Source organism: Physeter macrocephalus, chromosome 1 (genome assembly GCF_002837175.3).
Source record: "Physeter macrocephalus isolate SW-GA chromosome 1, ASM283717v5, whole genome shotgun sequence".
NCBI classification, from domain to species: domain Eukaryota; kingdom Metazoa; phylum Chordata; class Mammalia; order Artiodactyla; family Physeteridae; genus Physeter; species Physeter macrocephalus.
In genome coordinates, this window is record NC_041214.2 from 31,688,476 (window position 1) to 31,704,044 (window position 15,569).

Here is a 15,569-nt window from a genome sequence, read left to right on the forward strand (position 1 = left end):
GTACGCGGGCCTCTCACTGTTGTGGCCTCTCCCATTGCGGAGCGCAGGCTCCGGACGCGCAGGCTCAGTGGCCATGGCTCACGGGCCCAGTTGCTCCGCGGCATGTGGGATCTTCCCGGACTGGGGTGCGAACCCGTGTCCCCTGCATCGGCAGGTGGTTTCTCAACCATTGCGCCACCAGGGAAGCCCCCATGACTTTTTATACAACAAATATGTTGTAATTTAAATTTTATTCAGAACTAAATATTTCCTTATTTTACTTGTGATTTCTTCTTTGACTCATGGGTTGTTAAGTTTTCTTGTTTAATTTTGAAATATTTGGAGGTTTTCCAAATTAATTTCTTAATTTCTAGTTTAATTGCATTGTTGTTAGTAAACACACTTTCAGGTATTGATATTTGAATCATTTTATACTTTATGGGCCTTATTTTTTTCTTAATCAGTTGGAATATCAAAAAAAAATACTGCATGTGCATATAAAAAGAATATATTCTGTTGTTTTGTTACATCTTCCTGTAAACCTTTTTGTCATTATGAAATGTCCTTTTTTTGAATGACTTTTTTTTTTGTCTCAAAGATTTCTTTGCCTGATAATAATATATCTCTAGTTCTTTTACGGTTACTTTTTGTATGATGTATCTTTTATCATCCTTTCACTGTTTGTGTCTTTGAATATGAAATATATCTCTTATAGACAGCCTAGAATTGGATCTTGTGTTTTTATCCATTGCAGTGTCTCTGTTATTTTCTTTATGGTTGCTACAGAAACTACACCCCATTAGCATGACTAATTTCACATAATTGTAGCATCTTTGCTCCAGTATAGCCCCATTTTCTGGTTCTTCCTTTGTACTATTATTGTCAAATATCTTTTATCTCTATTTGACATTATCCCAACATTACCATTTTAACTATTATCAGTATATACAATCTTACGATTTTCAATGAAATTAAACAAAGAAGTATTCATGCTATCTTCTGTTTTTACCCTGTTGTTAACATTTCCAGCATTCTTCATTTTCTTCTATGAATTTGAGTTATTGTATAGAGTTATTTCCTTTCAGTTTGAAGGACTTTCTTTACAGTTTCTTATAAGGCAAGTGTCCTAGCAGTCTTTGTTTATCTGGAAATGTCATTATTTCATCTTCCATATTTGAAAGATAGTTTTGGTGGATTTAGAATTCTTGGTGGACAGTTTTTTTTCCTTTAACACTTTTAGTGCCTTTCTACCACCTACTGGACTTCATTGTCTCTGAGTAAAAAATTAGTTGTTAATCTTGCTGTTCCCCTGTACATTTTTTGTAGCTTTTCTTTTCTTCTTTTTTTCCCCATTTTTCTTTGGCTTTCAACAGTTTGCTTATGTGTTTAGATACGGACCTCTTTGTGTTTATCCTACTAAGATTTTGTTGACCTTCTTGGATCTGTAGATTCATGTTTTTCATCAAATTTCATAAGCTTTTAGCCATTGATTCTTCAAGTATTTTTTACCCATTTCTCTTTGGTTGGACTCCTTTCACACATATACTGGTATACATGATATTGTTTCCTAGGCTTTTGGAGCTTACATGCATGTGCGCACTCTCACGCGCTCTCTCTTTCTCTCGTTTTTCCTTCCTCAATGTTTTTCATCTCTATTCTTTCGGTAATTTCTGTTTACCTATCTTCAGGTTCAGTGTTTTTTTTTCTGTCAACTCAGATATGCTGCTGAAACCATAGGGTGAGTTTTTTATTTCTGTTATTGTACTTTTCATTTGGTCCTATTTTTATAGCTGCTGTTTCTTTATCATAATCCACTATTGGTTGAGGCCTTGTCATGTTCTCATCTAGTTCTTTGAATATAGCATCTTTCAATATAATCTGATTATATTTATTGGATCTGCTTTAAAATTGTTGCTAAGTTTAACAGGTGGGCCCACTCGGAGACAGTTTCTTTAGACTGTTTCAATTTCCAAGTATAGGTATTACTTCCCTTTTTCTTTGTACATCATATAATCTTTTGTTAAAAACTGCATTTTACAAAATATATCTTAGCAAATTTGGATTCTGATTTTTTTCCCCTGAAGTTTGTCGTATTGTTGGGGATTTTGTTTTTGAGTAATTTACTTGGACTTAATCTGAGGAATTTATCTCTCCTGGACTGTAGCTTTAGGCTAGCAGAACTCTGCTGTTTCCCCATTCATTTCTTACAGAGTTTGCTCTTTTTATTGAAATCTTCCCTGGGTGCTGGTATTTAGCATGTTGCTACCAATCAAGTCAGCTTTCTCAGCTTAAAACCATGGTTTTCATGGGCATTCCCAATCCTGCTACCTCTACTGCACCTGCTGCTCTGAGTTTTAGGGTGTTTGAAGGGGTTATGTCCTTTCAAGAATGCCATAGATTTTTGCTGTTTTTGGCCCAAATTTCATCAGCTTTTTATGAGTAAATGCTTCTCAACTTTTTTGAATCTATTTCCAGAAAACTAAAAAGATTGTTTTTGTATTTTGAGTTATTTGGGGGGACGGGAAGAAAGGTGTTTTCTCTTAGTATAGAATCGTAGGTTGACCTTTTTTTTTTTCAGTCTTTTAAAGGAATTGATCCGTTATCTCTGGCTTGGCTTGTTTCCAACTAGAACTGCTGTCATTCTTATCTTGTGTCCTTTGTAGTTAATTTGTCTTTTGCTCTGGTTGCATTTAAATTTTTTTTTTTTTTTTGTAACTAGTTTAACCAATTTTGTTGTGATGTTCTTCAGGGTCATTTTCTTCATTTTTCTTTTATTACCTCCAGGCTCTCCTCAAGCCTCTTGAATATATGTATTTTGTTGTAACTTTTAATTTTCTGTTTTACTAGTTTATCATCTGTGTCATTTCTGATTCTGTTTGTTTTGATTAATTTTTCCTCTTATTATGGGTCATTTTCTTCTTTGAATGCCTGGCAATTTTTATTAGGTGCCAACCACTGTGGGTTTTGTTTTGTTGAGTACCAGACAATATATTCTTAAGATATTCATCCACTTTCCTCTGGGACATAATTAATGTTTGATCTTTTCAAGACTCTTTTAAAGGTTTGTTAAGTGGACCAGGGCAGCGTGTAGTCTAAGGTTAACTTTACCCAGATACTAAGAAAACCATTCTTTGTACTTTTCTTGATGGCCTGTGAATTACAAGGTTTTTCTGCTCTGGCTCACTGGAGCACAAAGTATTCCAAGTCCTATGTTTGCACCAGAGGTTGCCCTCTCTGCTCTTTCCATTCTTTCCCCAGCATTGGGTGGTTTGTTCACATGTACATGCTCTTTATACTCAGCTGAAGAGTTGATAGGGTCTTTCTGCAGATTCCCAGAGCTCACTCTCTCTGTGCATCTCTGGTACTGTGCCTTGTAAAATCTAGCCACCTTGTCCTCTCGAGTCCCAGCTCCTTTTCCTCAACTCAGGGAAATATCCAGGCTCTGTATAGGTTCCCCTGCCTATACCACTGCCCTGCTCTGCCTGATATCCAACATCTAAAAAATATTTTATGTATTTTATGCAGTTTTTTTAGTTTTTTCAAGTGGAAGAAGCATAAATCCTGTCCATCTTGGCTCAGCCACACAATTTTGAATGCAGAATCCATATCATTTTTTATGATTTTACCTCAATCTTCAACACCAAAATAACATAGCCTTTATTTCATTTTAGTGACCCACCCTTTCTGAGTCTTGCCAAACGTTTCAACCTATTATTCTCATAAAAGCAACAATTCTTTAATTTCCTACTGTTACCTTATTGATTTTCTTATTTAATCAGACCTTGCATACTAGTATTAAATCTGTCATAGCTCACTTTTGATACATTAAAATTTCAATTCCTCTGGGCTTCCTTGGTGGCGCAGTAGTTAAGAATCTGCCAATGCAGGGGACACGGGTTCGAGCCCTGGGCTGGGAAGATCCCACATGCTGCGGAGCAACTAAGCCCTTGTGCCACAACTACTGAGCCTGTGCTCTAGAGCCCAGGAGGCACAATCACTGAAGCCCATGTGCTTAGAGCCCGTGCTCCACAACAAGAAAAGCCACCACAATGAGAATCCTGCACACTGCAACGAAGAGTAGCCCCTGCTCGCTGCAACTAGAGAAAGCCCATGTGCAGCAACGAAGACCCAACGCAGCCAAAATAAACTAAATAAATAAATAAATTTATTTTTTTTTTTAAAATTTCAATTCCTCAAAAGAGTGTTGAAAATATAGGTGAGAGTATGACCTGCCTGCCCAAGTGATCAGCATGTCATGGATACCAATCGTTGGTTTTTCCAGAAGTATCACTTAGTCCACTTTATTGATTAAGGGAAAATGTTACTGCATGTACATACTAGAAATAGAAGTGCTGTGGAGAGATGACACTTTCAGTTAATGCTTTTTCTCTCCTGCCGCCTCAACTTCAAAAATTAAATATTAAATAAAATTAAATTAAGATTAAATTAATTGTTAGATTTAACTACTAGTCCATAGGAAATACAGAAAATAGAAGAGCATTTTGTCTGACTGAATCCTTATGGTATCATTTTACTACAGAATGTGGGAAGTTGCATAGATCAAATGACCCAGTTTATTCAACAATTAAATGGCATATAATATGAACAAGTGGACTTAAAAACACAATTTTAAAATACCAGACATGAAAAATATATTAATGGATATATATTTAGTGAAGAAAATATACTTTAGACTGTTGAAGGGACACTTAGTGAATTAGAATATAATAATGAGGAATTTGCCTAGGCATAGAAGATAATAGAATGACATTTCTGAAAAATGGGGGATCATTTGAGAGGCTTTTAAGTCCTTTACATAGGATTTCAAACAAAGAGAGAAGTATTGGAAAGAAGTAGTAAAATGAGAGAGCTGAAATTTTACAAAATTGATTTAAAAATGGAATGTTCAAATTTTAAAAAATTAAAGTGTTGAGTAGGTTAAGAAAAATGTTTCACATATAGACCTACTGTAGTCAAAGTACAAAACATCAAAGACCATGAGAAAGTCTTAAAATCAAAAAAGAAAGACTGTTATTTTAGTGATAGTAAAAGAATTTTAAAGTTTGGTTCTTATTATTAACAAATTTAATGAAAGAAGTGATAACAGAGGGAAGATTTCAACAATTTTGAGAAGGTGAAACATGGATATTTTTTATATTCTCGTTGAGTCTTTCATCTTTTTATACAATAGTGAAACATTTCAGAATCATGTTTTCAGAGCTATTCTTATATGATACCATGATATGATTTATTCTGAGTAAACTGTCATTCTATTATTTTAATCTTCTTACTTCCTAACATTTCACCCTTGACTTAACCTGTGGGTTAAGTTCATAGTTAGAATGTAAATATAAATTAAAGGTATTTTTCTTTGAAAGTTAATGTATCCTTGACATTCAGTTTTTAATGTTACGCCTAAATTTCTGTTAATAGTAGAATATTAAGGAGTAATGCAGGATAGCAGACAGCTGTGTCACCTGCTCTGTGGGAGACTCTTAGTGATAAAATGCCTTGGTGTATATATTGTCAGTATTTTCTCTAATGGATAATGCAACGAAAGAGATGAAAAGTATTTTTAATTTCATAAACTTATTATGTTTCTGATGCACTTTAAATAATGCTGGTCATCCTGAAATAATTCAATGGAAGATTTGGATTTAGTAAGCAAACCCAGGAGAGTTTCAGTTCTTTGGGTCTACACAAACATTACTGCCTCTCAGAAGCCTTCCTTGACCCCTTCTGTTTCCCTCCATCATTTTACATGCTTCTGTGTTCATTGTACTGTCCTTTGCTAACATTTAATACTCTATAAGGTAATATTTATTTTAATCATCTTTCTGTAAGCTGTCATCTCTATTCTCAAGTTCTTGTTCACAGTCTAATAAAGGATATAGTATGACTTTTCAGTAACTCCTTCATCTGTTCCTTTCTCCCTTAGGCTTTTTTCCCCCAATCTCTAGGAGTTGTTCTATTTTGGAAAATGTAAATTTTTTTAGCCAAACCTTAGTGACAAAATTGGTTGAGTCATGAATTTATTGTGTTGTACAATTTAGATAGTGGACCTTCTTAGCATTCGTAATTATTTCTTACTCTAGAGCTCTCATGAGATTTCTTGTGTAAGAGAGATAACTGTGTCAAAACATATATATTAACCAAGAATTAGTCTCTGAAATTTGTTTATCAGTCATTTTAATTTAGTCTTCTTCCTTACTAGGAAAGCATCTATAAGGGTAGTACACAAAACATTTAATTAAAATTCAGTAGCAGAAAACAATTTGAATTTCATTTGCCAAGAAAGTAATTCAAAACAAAAACTTAAGTCCAGATATTAAAGTAAAGGCATACTAACTGAGGATCAGTAAATTAGGTAAGTTTTCCATAGAAATGAACATAATTATTCTTTTATGCTTTAAAAAAGAGCTACAGCAAAGGATTAATTGCCCCAGAATTATTCTTTTTTGGTTTTTTTCTTTCTTTGAGTTTGCAAGTAAAGTGTATTCTGACTTCATTTTTAGTTGTTCATTTCAAGTCCCCAGTACTAGAACTATGAAAACTAGTTCATCGTGTGATTGTCTTTATACATTTCCTCGTGTCTTACTAACTTTTTTGCCCCCTATTTAATCTTTGCTTTGGAAACTTCCAAACACCTGCGGCTAAACGTTATCTTTCTAAATGGAGTGAGACCTTTGGAAATAAAGATTAAGGTGTTAAAAATAAATGTAATATAAAAATCAAAGACTGAAGATCTCTAAAATATGAGAAAAATATCTGTATATCAAAAAATATATTGTAATCAAGCCAGGGAATATTTAGAAATATACTGCATTTTCATTTTGTACTTCATTTACTTAAATAGAATGTTAGTTCCTAGAAGGCAAGAAGAAAGCTATCTATGGTAATAAGAGGATGTGCCATGAATCATGGAAGACCTGAAAGTTTACTAGAGCTTGAAAGAATAATCATTGTAGGTAATCAGAGTGGTATGAGGGCACTGTGAGTGTAGGAATCACCACAGACATGTAATCTGTGCAGTTGAGCTATTTGGACTAAAGGACTCATTCATAGACCAAACTAAAAGAAGATTGGTTATGGCTCAATTGGTAAAGGCCTTTAATAACAGTAAAACTAAGAATATTGGTTATCTTTTGCCGTCTAACAACTTACCCCAAAACTTGGTACAGTATACATTATCTCATTGTTACTATGGGTCAAGAATTTGGGAGTGGCCTAGCTAAGGGGTTCTGGCTTAAGTTCTCTCTTCAGATTGCAATCAAGACTTTGGTTGAGGCTGCAGTCATTTGAAGGCTTGACTGTGGTTGGAGCATCTGCTTCTCGTATGGCTTACTCACATGGCTGGTGGAAGAAGACCTAGTTACTCACCACATTGAGTTCTCTATAAGGCAGCTAGAATGTCCTTAAGACATGGCAGTTGGCTTTCCTGAGAGAGATTGATCCGAGAGAGAACAAAGGAGAAGTCACTATGTCTTTTTTGACCTAGCTTCAGATGCCAAAATTCAGCATTTCCACTGAATTATATTTATTAGAAACAAGTTAATAAGTACACCCATATTCAAGAAAAGAAGCATGTGTCTCCACCAAAGGGAATACTAACAGAAAATTTGTGGACATTTTAAGACCACCACAAAGAAATTCTAATTTTACTGTCTAGTCTGTAATTACATAATATAATTACATGTAGAGAATGATTAATAGGGTGGTATCAGCAAGCAAAGTAGATTAGAGCTCCAAAACCCAAATAGGAGAAAAATCACCTAGGGACTTTTAATAGTAGTAGAATGGGCTGTCTTACATACTTAGTCAAATTGTAAGTCTAGAAAGGATATTTTAAAAATTTTAAGTTAAAGTGGGAGGCATCAGACTAGCATCTGAAGTAGACAAGGACTGGGATTCCAAGAAGATAAGCTGTATCAAAATGTTGGCAGTGCTTACAGAGAAGAGCTGTGTTCCAAGAACATGAGCTTTTGGCAGTCTAATAAGCATGAGAACAAGGTATTAGAGGTTAGGCTTAGACCTAGAAACGGTTATAAAAAAAGATTTTAAGCAATATTTTCCTACTGAAATAAAGCTAAGCCTTTATATTCTCTAGCCTTGGGAATCAGCCACCCATAATCTCAGTACCACAGGTAATGGTAATACCAATGGTAATGAATGGAAGAATGATTGAGCTATGTATTATGAGTTACTGTACTTAGTAGTCACTATAGTTTTAATCAAAATACCATACCTATTCATTGTGTCCTTAGCCTACTTCCCTGAGCTTGTGTAATAAAAAACTCAGCCTGGTTTTGTTTGTTTTAATTTTTTTGATTGGTTTGTACAAGCGTATTTCAGCAGGGAATAAGTGTAATTGATCTTTGGGATTTGGGTATTTTGTGGTTATGTTTTGGTTTTGGAGGGGAGCTATTTTATTTTGTTTTATTTTTGCTGTTGTTATTTTTTTTTAAATTGGATAGCCCAGTAGAAGACAAAGTATATGAACTTGTAATTCTTAGGAGCGGAAATTTACATAAAATAGTGGAACAATACCAAGTGACAGGCAGGGATGAAAGCACTATATGGAGAAATTTGTTAATATCTAATTCAGGTGAAGATGTGTATTCCTTCTCACCCAGTAAATTTCACTTCTAAATATAACAACAGTGTCTCACAGACTTGACTGACCATGTCCTACATCAAGTTCCCAGATGTTCCAAGAAAAAATACTTACTTGCCTTATCCCATGTGAAGCATTTTAGTGTTTTCTATCCCAAATACCTTTTTTTTCCCACTCACTAAACTTATTTCATAATGTGCTGGTAGGTAGTAATGCACTGTTTGAAAAACACTGCCCTAGGGGAAACGCTTACACAAGCAGACATGTACAAGAATGCTTATGCCATTCATTGTTAATAAAAGCAAAAACTTGGAAACAACCTAAATGTCTGCCACTGAGAGAATGTATAAGTAATTTGTAATTTATTTATAGAAAGGAACACTGAACATCAGTTAAAGTTAATATATTGGAGTTGGAGCTATATGAATCAGTGTGTATAAATTGCAAAACCTGGTTTGTGAAAAAATCTAATTGGAGAGGATACCTATAAGATATAATGTATTGGGGCTTCCCTGGTGGCGCAGTGGTTGAGAATTCGCCTGCCAATGCAGGGGACACGGGTTCGTGCCCTGGTCCGGGAAGATCCCACATGCCACGGAGCGGCTGGGCCCGTGAGCCATGGCCACTGAGCCTGTGCGTCCGGAGCCTGTGCTCCGCAACAGGAGAGGCCACAACAGTGAGAGGCCCGTGTACCACCAAAAAAAAAAAGAAAAAAAAAAAAAAAATATATATATATATATATAAAATGTATGTAAAGTTTCAAAATATGTAAAACAATATATATGAAGTTAAAAGCATAATTACTTTGTAATGTCTGATATTTTTCATATTTAGAAAAAAAAGAAATACCCTTGAACCATTCACATTCATTATTTTAAAGGTCAAGGAACATTCTTTCACAGTTTTTAAGCTACTTTTTATATTGTATCATCTATGAATGTCTAGATTGATGACAATTAAAAGATTATAATAATGAACATTGATGGAAGGTTTTAGTAGGTACCAGGCACAGTTCTAAGTATTTTATTGATAACTTTTATTGAGTTTGTTCTCACAGTCACTGTGAGGTCTAGGTTCAGTTATTATCCCTGTTTTACAGAGGAAATCTAAGAAGGAGGGAAATAACTTGCAGCTAATAAATAGCAGAGTCAGGATTTGAACTCAGGATGTCTTGCTTCAAAATCTGTATCATTAGCCTCTGTGCTATAGAATCTCTCCATGAGAAAAAGGTATAAACAACAACAAAAATGTAGGAAAACTAAAGACTGTAATTGGTAGTATGGTTTTGAAAGAGAAAGTTTCTCACATTTTTATTCTTTAAGCAATGACATGGACTTAGAAGGAACTAAGATTTATTAGAGCAGAGAATTAAATATTAGAATACTAGCACTCATTTTATCACAAAAGAGAAACTAAGGAAAGCTCCTTGACAGATGATTGCCTTGTATAAATTGGAGAATTAAAAATTATTCATGTATGGTAACTCAGAAACCTTTAAGATTGATCTACAAAAGAAAGTTAGGATTTATCTTAATTGTATAATATGGGGTTTTTTTAGCCAGAGTTATTAACCTGTTGAAAGATAAGGTAAAATATTAATACTGTATTTGTTCATGGTTCACAGATTTTAGAGTAGAAGTAATTCCAGGAGGGTTGTAGTAGATGCTTATGGTGAGGTGAAAAGCTGTCTGGGCACAGAGCCAGAGACCTGACTTTTGGGGTTCGTTTTGCTGCCACTTCATAGTGTGGTCACCAGGATTGTTCTGTTGTGACTAAATGTGAATTATTCTTCTTCCCTGTGCAGTTACTTCAAGGTCTTGGTTTTGTAAACTACTGTACATTTTCAAATAATACAGGCTGCTACAATTTTGCCTCATAGATACTAATTTTTTGTTCATGAAAATTATTTTCCTTTAATTCTTTAGATGTATACTAGCTTAGAAAGAGTCACAGTTATTTAGAGAAACACGTTTTGAGTTCTCCATTATTCTGTATTTGGATGTTGATACTCTGGTTCCTCAGAAGTTTTAACATGTTTATTGATTCCATAATAATTGTGAGGCTTTCAGAAAGCTCCAAATGTCATTTCCTAGTCCACTGAAAATAGAGTAGTTGAGTCAAAATAAGATGATTTCTAGAAGTATTTTTTTTTGGTTTGGTATTGGTGGTTTTTATTTTATAGAAGCCATATAAAAAATAGAAGATATTCAAGTTGGAGACCTTTGAGAGGGCAGATATAAAAACAGTATTTGGATAATATTGATATCTATTGCTTGCTGAAAATGAGTATGAAGTACTTTCTAGCTTTGGTTATTAATCAGAGGTTTGTCTCTTTTTTTCCTTCTCTAGTGATGCTATTGCTGAGATTAGAGCCATTTGTATTGAAGAAATTGGAGTATGGATGAAAATGTATAGTGATGCCTTCCTAAATGACAGTTACCTAAAATATGTTGGCTGGACTCTTCATGACAGGGTAAGTTACTCTGTTCTCAGCTTTCATAGAAAATGTACGTGTCGTGATATTAATACTAGAAAGCTAGGAATTAAGATGGCATTGGTTGGTTTTTCTCAAGAGTTATAATAATATGGAAATTTAAGATGATACAGCTGAATACTATTTACTTGTTGCCATGATGAAACGAGACATCAGCATATGTGTGAAAACTGTGTCTTACTTAGTTGTAATGCTGTCTTAAACCAAGGTTGACAACCTGGTACATCTAAATTTTAAGAGCGTGTAGTATCTCAAGAAGCTAATTATAATCTTTTTCTAGTTTGGAATCAAAAGAGATTCTTTGTTTCTCTTAATATATAGAAACTAAATAAGCTTTCTTATTTTGAATTCTCTAAGGTCATATCATAGTAGAATGTTTTAGCAGAGTTGAATAGATTTGTTGGATTCTAGAATATCTGGTCTTAAAATCTGTCTCTACTTCCACTCTCTTAGAAAAGGCTCTGACTTAAAAGGAATCTCACATTATTAAGTCCTGAGTATGTAATCCTTAAATAACCAAGGACAGGAATGATAAATTGCTGGAATTTTTATATTGAATGACCTGACATTCTATAACTTGAATTGACAGATTTTCACACACAAAAAAGAAATCTTAAGAATGATTTCTTTTAAAAGATGTTATATTCCATTATTTGAATTGTTAAAAGTATCATAACTATTAGAAGACATTTTATCTTTTTTTTTCATTTTATCTTTTTAAATGCAATTATATTCTTAGACTTTTACAGTAATTTCGGTAATAGTCTAAGACTTAGTTTCTATATGTTACCCTTATTAGCCTGTGGAGCGTTTTTTACTTATTGATTGATTGATTGAGTTTTTAGACAGCTCAGAGCAATTTATTTTTTTTATAAGTTTGGCATTTTTTTTTAATTTTTTTTATTGAAGTATAGTTGATTTACAGTGCTGTGCCAGTCTCTGCTGTACAGTAAAGTGACTCAGTTATACACATATATACATTCTTTTTTTATATTTTCTATTATGGTTTATCACAGAATATTCAATATAGTTCCCTGTGTTATACATTAGAACCTTGCTGTTTATCCATTCTAAATGTAATAGTTTGCATCTACCAATCCCAAACTCCCAGTCCATCCTTCTCCCTGCCCAACTTGAGTCTGTTTTTGTTTTGTAGATAGGTTCATTTGTGCCATATTTTAAATTCCACATATAAGTGGTATCATATATTTGACTTTCTCTTTCTGACTTCACTTAGTATGACAATCTCTAGTTGCATCCATGTTGCTGCAAATGGTATTATTTTGTTCTTTTTGTGGCTGAATAGTATTCCATTGTATATATTTACTACATCCTCTATATCCATTCCTCTGTCAGTGGACATTTAAGTTGTTTCCATGTTTTGGCTATTGTGAACAGTGCTGCTATGAACATAGGGGTGCATGTATCTTTTGAATTATAGTTTTGTCCAGGTATATTCCCAGGCAGGGAATTGCTGGATCATGTGGTAATTCTGTTTTTAGTTTTCTGAGTAACCTGCATACTGTTCTCCATAGTGGTTGTACCAGCTTACAGTTCCCACCAACAGTGTAGGAGTTCCCTTTTCTCCACATCCTCTCCAGCATTTGTTATTTGTAGACTTTTTTTTTTTTTGCGGTACGTGGGCCTCTCACTGTTGTGGCCTCTCCCATTGCAGAGCACAGGCTCCGGACGCGCCGGCTCAGTGGCCATGGTTCACAGGCCTAGCCGCTCCACAGCATGTGGGATCTTCCCGGACCAGGGCACAAACCCGTGTCCCCTGCATCGGCAGGTGGACTCTCAACCACTGTGCCACCAGCGAAACCCTATTTGTAGACTCTTTAATGATGGCCATTCTGACTCGTGTGAGGTGGTACCTCAGTGTAGTTTTGATTTGCATTTCTCTAATAATTAGCAATGATGAGCAACTTTTCATGTGCCTATTGGCCATCTGTATGTCTTCTTTGGAGAAATGTCTATTAAGGTCTTCTGCCCATTTTTCAGTTGGGTTATTTTTTTGTTTTTGATGAGTTGCATGAGTTTTTTGTATATTTTGGAGATTAAGCCTTGTCTGTTGCATCATTTGCAAATATTTTCTCCCATTCCGTAGGTTGTCTTTCGTTTTGTTTTTTTTTTAAGGTTTCCTTTGCTGTGCAAAAGCTTGCAAGTTTGATTAGGTCCCATTTGTTTAGTTTTGTTTTTATTTCTCTTGCCTTGGGAGTCTGACCTAAGAAAACATTGGTACAATTTATATCAGAGGATGTTTTGCCTATGCTCTCTTCTAGGAGTTTTATGGTATGTTGTCTTATGTTTAAGTCTGTAAGCAATTTTGAGTTTATTTTTGTGCATGGTGTGAGGGTGTGTTCTAACTTCATTGATTTACATGCAGCTGTCCAACTTTCCCAGCACCATTTGCTGAAGAAACTGTCTTTTTCCCCTTGTATATTCTTACCTCCTTTGTCGAAGATTAATTGACCATAGGTGTGTGGTTTATTTCTGGGCTCTCTATTCTGTTCCATTGATCCTTATGCCTCTTTTTGTACCAATACCACACTGTTTTGATTACTGTAGCTTTGTAGCATTGTCTGAAGTCTGGGGAGTTATGCCTTTGTTTTTTTTCCTCAGGATGGCTCTAGCACTTCTGGGTCTTTTATGGTTCCGTATAAATTTTTGGATTATTTGTTCTAGTTTTGTGAAAAATGTCATGGGTAATTTGATAGGGATCGCATTAAATCTGCAGAGTGCATTGGGTAGTATTGCCATTTTAACAATGTTAATTCTTCCAATTCAAGAGCATGAGATATCTTTCCATTTCTTTGAATCCTCTTTTATTTCCTTTATTAATGTTTTATAGTTCTCAGCATATAAGTCTTTCACCTCCTTAGTCAGGTTTATTCCTCAATTTTTTTTTGACGGGGGTGCAATTTTAAAAGGTGTTTACATTCCCTTTCTGATATTTCGTTGTTAGTGTAAAGGAATGCAACCGATTTCTGAATGTTAATCTTCTGTCCTGCTACTTTGCTGAATTTATTTGTTAGATCTAGTAGTTTTTGTGTGGAGTCCTTAGGGTTTTCTATATATAGTATCATGTCATCTGCATATAGTGACAATTTTACCTCTTCCCTTCCAATTTGGATACCTTTTATTTATTTTTCTTGTCTGATTGCTGTGGCTAAGAATTCCAATACTATGTTGAAAAGAAATGGTGAGAGTGGGCATCCTTGTCTTGTTCCAGATTTTAGTGGGAAGGCTTTCAGCTTTTCATCATTGATTATTATATTGGCTGTGGGTTTCTCATAAATGGCTTTAATTATGTTGAGATATGTTGTCTCTATTCCCACTTTGGTAAGAGTTTTCATCATGAATGAATGTTGAATTCTGTCAAATGCTCTTTCTGCATCTGTTGAGATGATCATGTGGTTTGTAACTTTTCTTTTGTTAATGTGGTGTATTGCACTGATTGATTTGCATATGTTGAACCATCCTTGTGAACCTGGGATGAATCCCACTTGGTCATAGTGTTTGATCTTTTTTAAGTGTTGTTGGATTCTTTTTGCTAATATTTTGCTGAGGATTTTTGCATCTCTATTCATCAAAGATATTGGCCTGTAATTTTCTTTTTTGGTGGTGTCTTTGTCTGCTTTTGGTATCAGGGTGATGGTGGCTTCATAGAATGTCTTTGGGAGTGTTCCTTCCTCTTCAGTCTTTTGGAAGAGTTTGAGAAGAATCGGTGTAAGTTCTCTGTATGTTTGGTAGAATTCACCTGTGAAGCCATCTGGTCCTGGACTTCTGTTCGTAGGAAGTATTTTTATTACAGATTCTATTTCACTTCTAGTGATTAATCTGTTCAAATTATCTATTTCTTATTGATTCAATTTTGGTGGTCTGTATGTTTCTAGAAAGTTATCCATTTCTTCTAAGTTGTCAAATTTGTTAGCATATAATGGTTCATAGTATTCTCTTATATTTTTTGTATTTCTGTGGTATCAGTTGAGATTTCTTCTTTTTCATTTCTCATTTTGTTTATTTGGGTCCTCTCTCTTTTCTTCTTGGTGAGCCTGGCTAGAGGTTTGTCAATTTTGTTTACCTTTTCAAAGAACCAGCTCTTGGTTTTGTTGATTTTTTTTCTTTTTTTTTTTAATCTCTATTTTATTTATTTCCTCCCCGATCTTTATTATTTCCTTCCTTCTGATGACTTTAGGTTTTGTTTTCCCTTTCTGATATTTCGTTGTTAGTGTAAAGGAATGCAACCGATTTCTGAATGTTAATCTTCTGTCCTGCTACTTTGCTGAATTTATTTGTTAGATCTAGTAGTTTTTGTGTGGAGTCCTTAGGGTTTTCTATATATAGTATCATGTCATCTGCATATAGTGACAATTTTACCTCTTCCCTTCCAATTTGGATACCTTTTATTTATTTTTCTTGTCTGATTGCTGTGGCTAAGAATTCCAATACTATGTTGAAAAGAAATGGTGAGAGTGGGCA

General features: G+C 34.5%; 1 protein-coding gene across 4 annotated transcripts in view; it reads left to right on the forward strand.

The window, feature by feature from the left end:
- STAG1 (STAG1 cohesin complex component) overlaps window positions 1-15,569 on the forward strand; it is a 459,692-nt gene that overhangs the window by 314,009 nt on the left and 130,114 nt on the right. For all 4 annotated transcript variants that reach the window (XM_024131797.3, XM_028489469.2, XM_024131796.3 and 1 more), the window contains exon 10: window positions 10,943-11,066. In XM_024131797.3, the coding sequence (XP_023987565.1) occupies window positions 10,943-11,066 (124 nt within the window). The remainder of the gene's footprint in view (window positions 1-10,942; window positions 11,067-15,569) is intronic.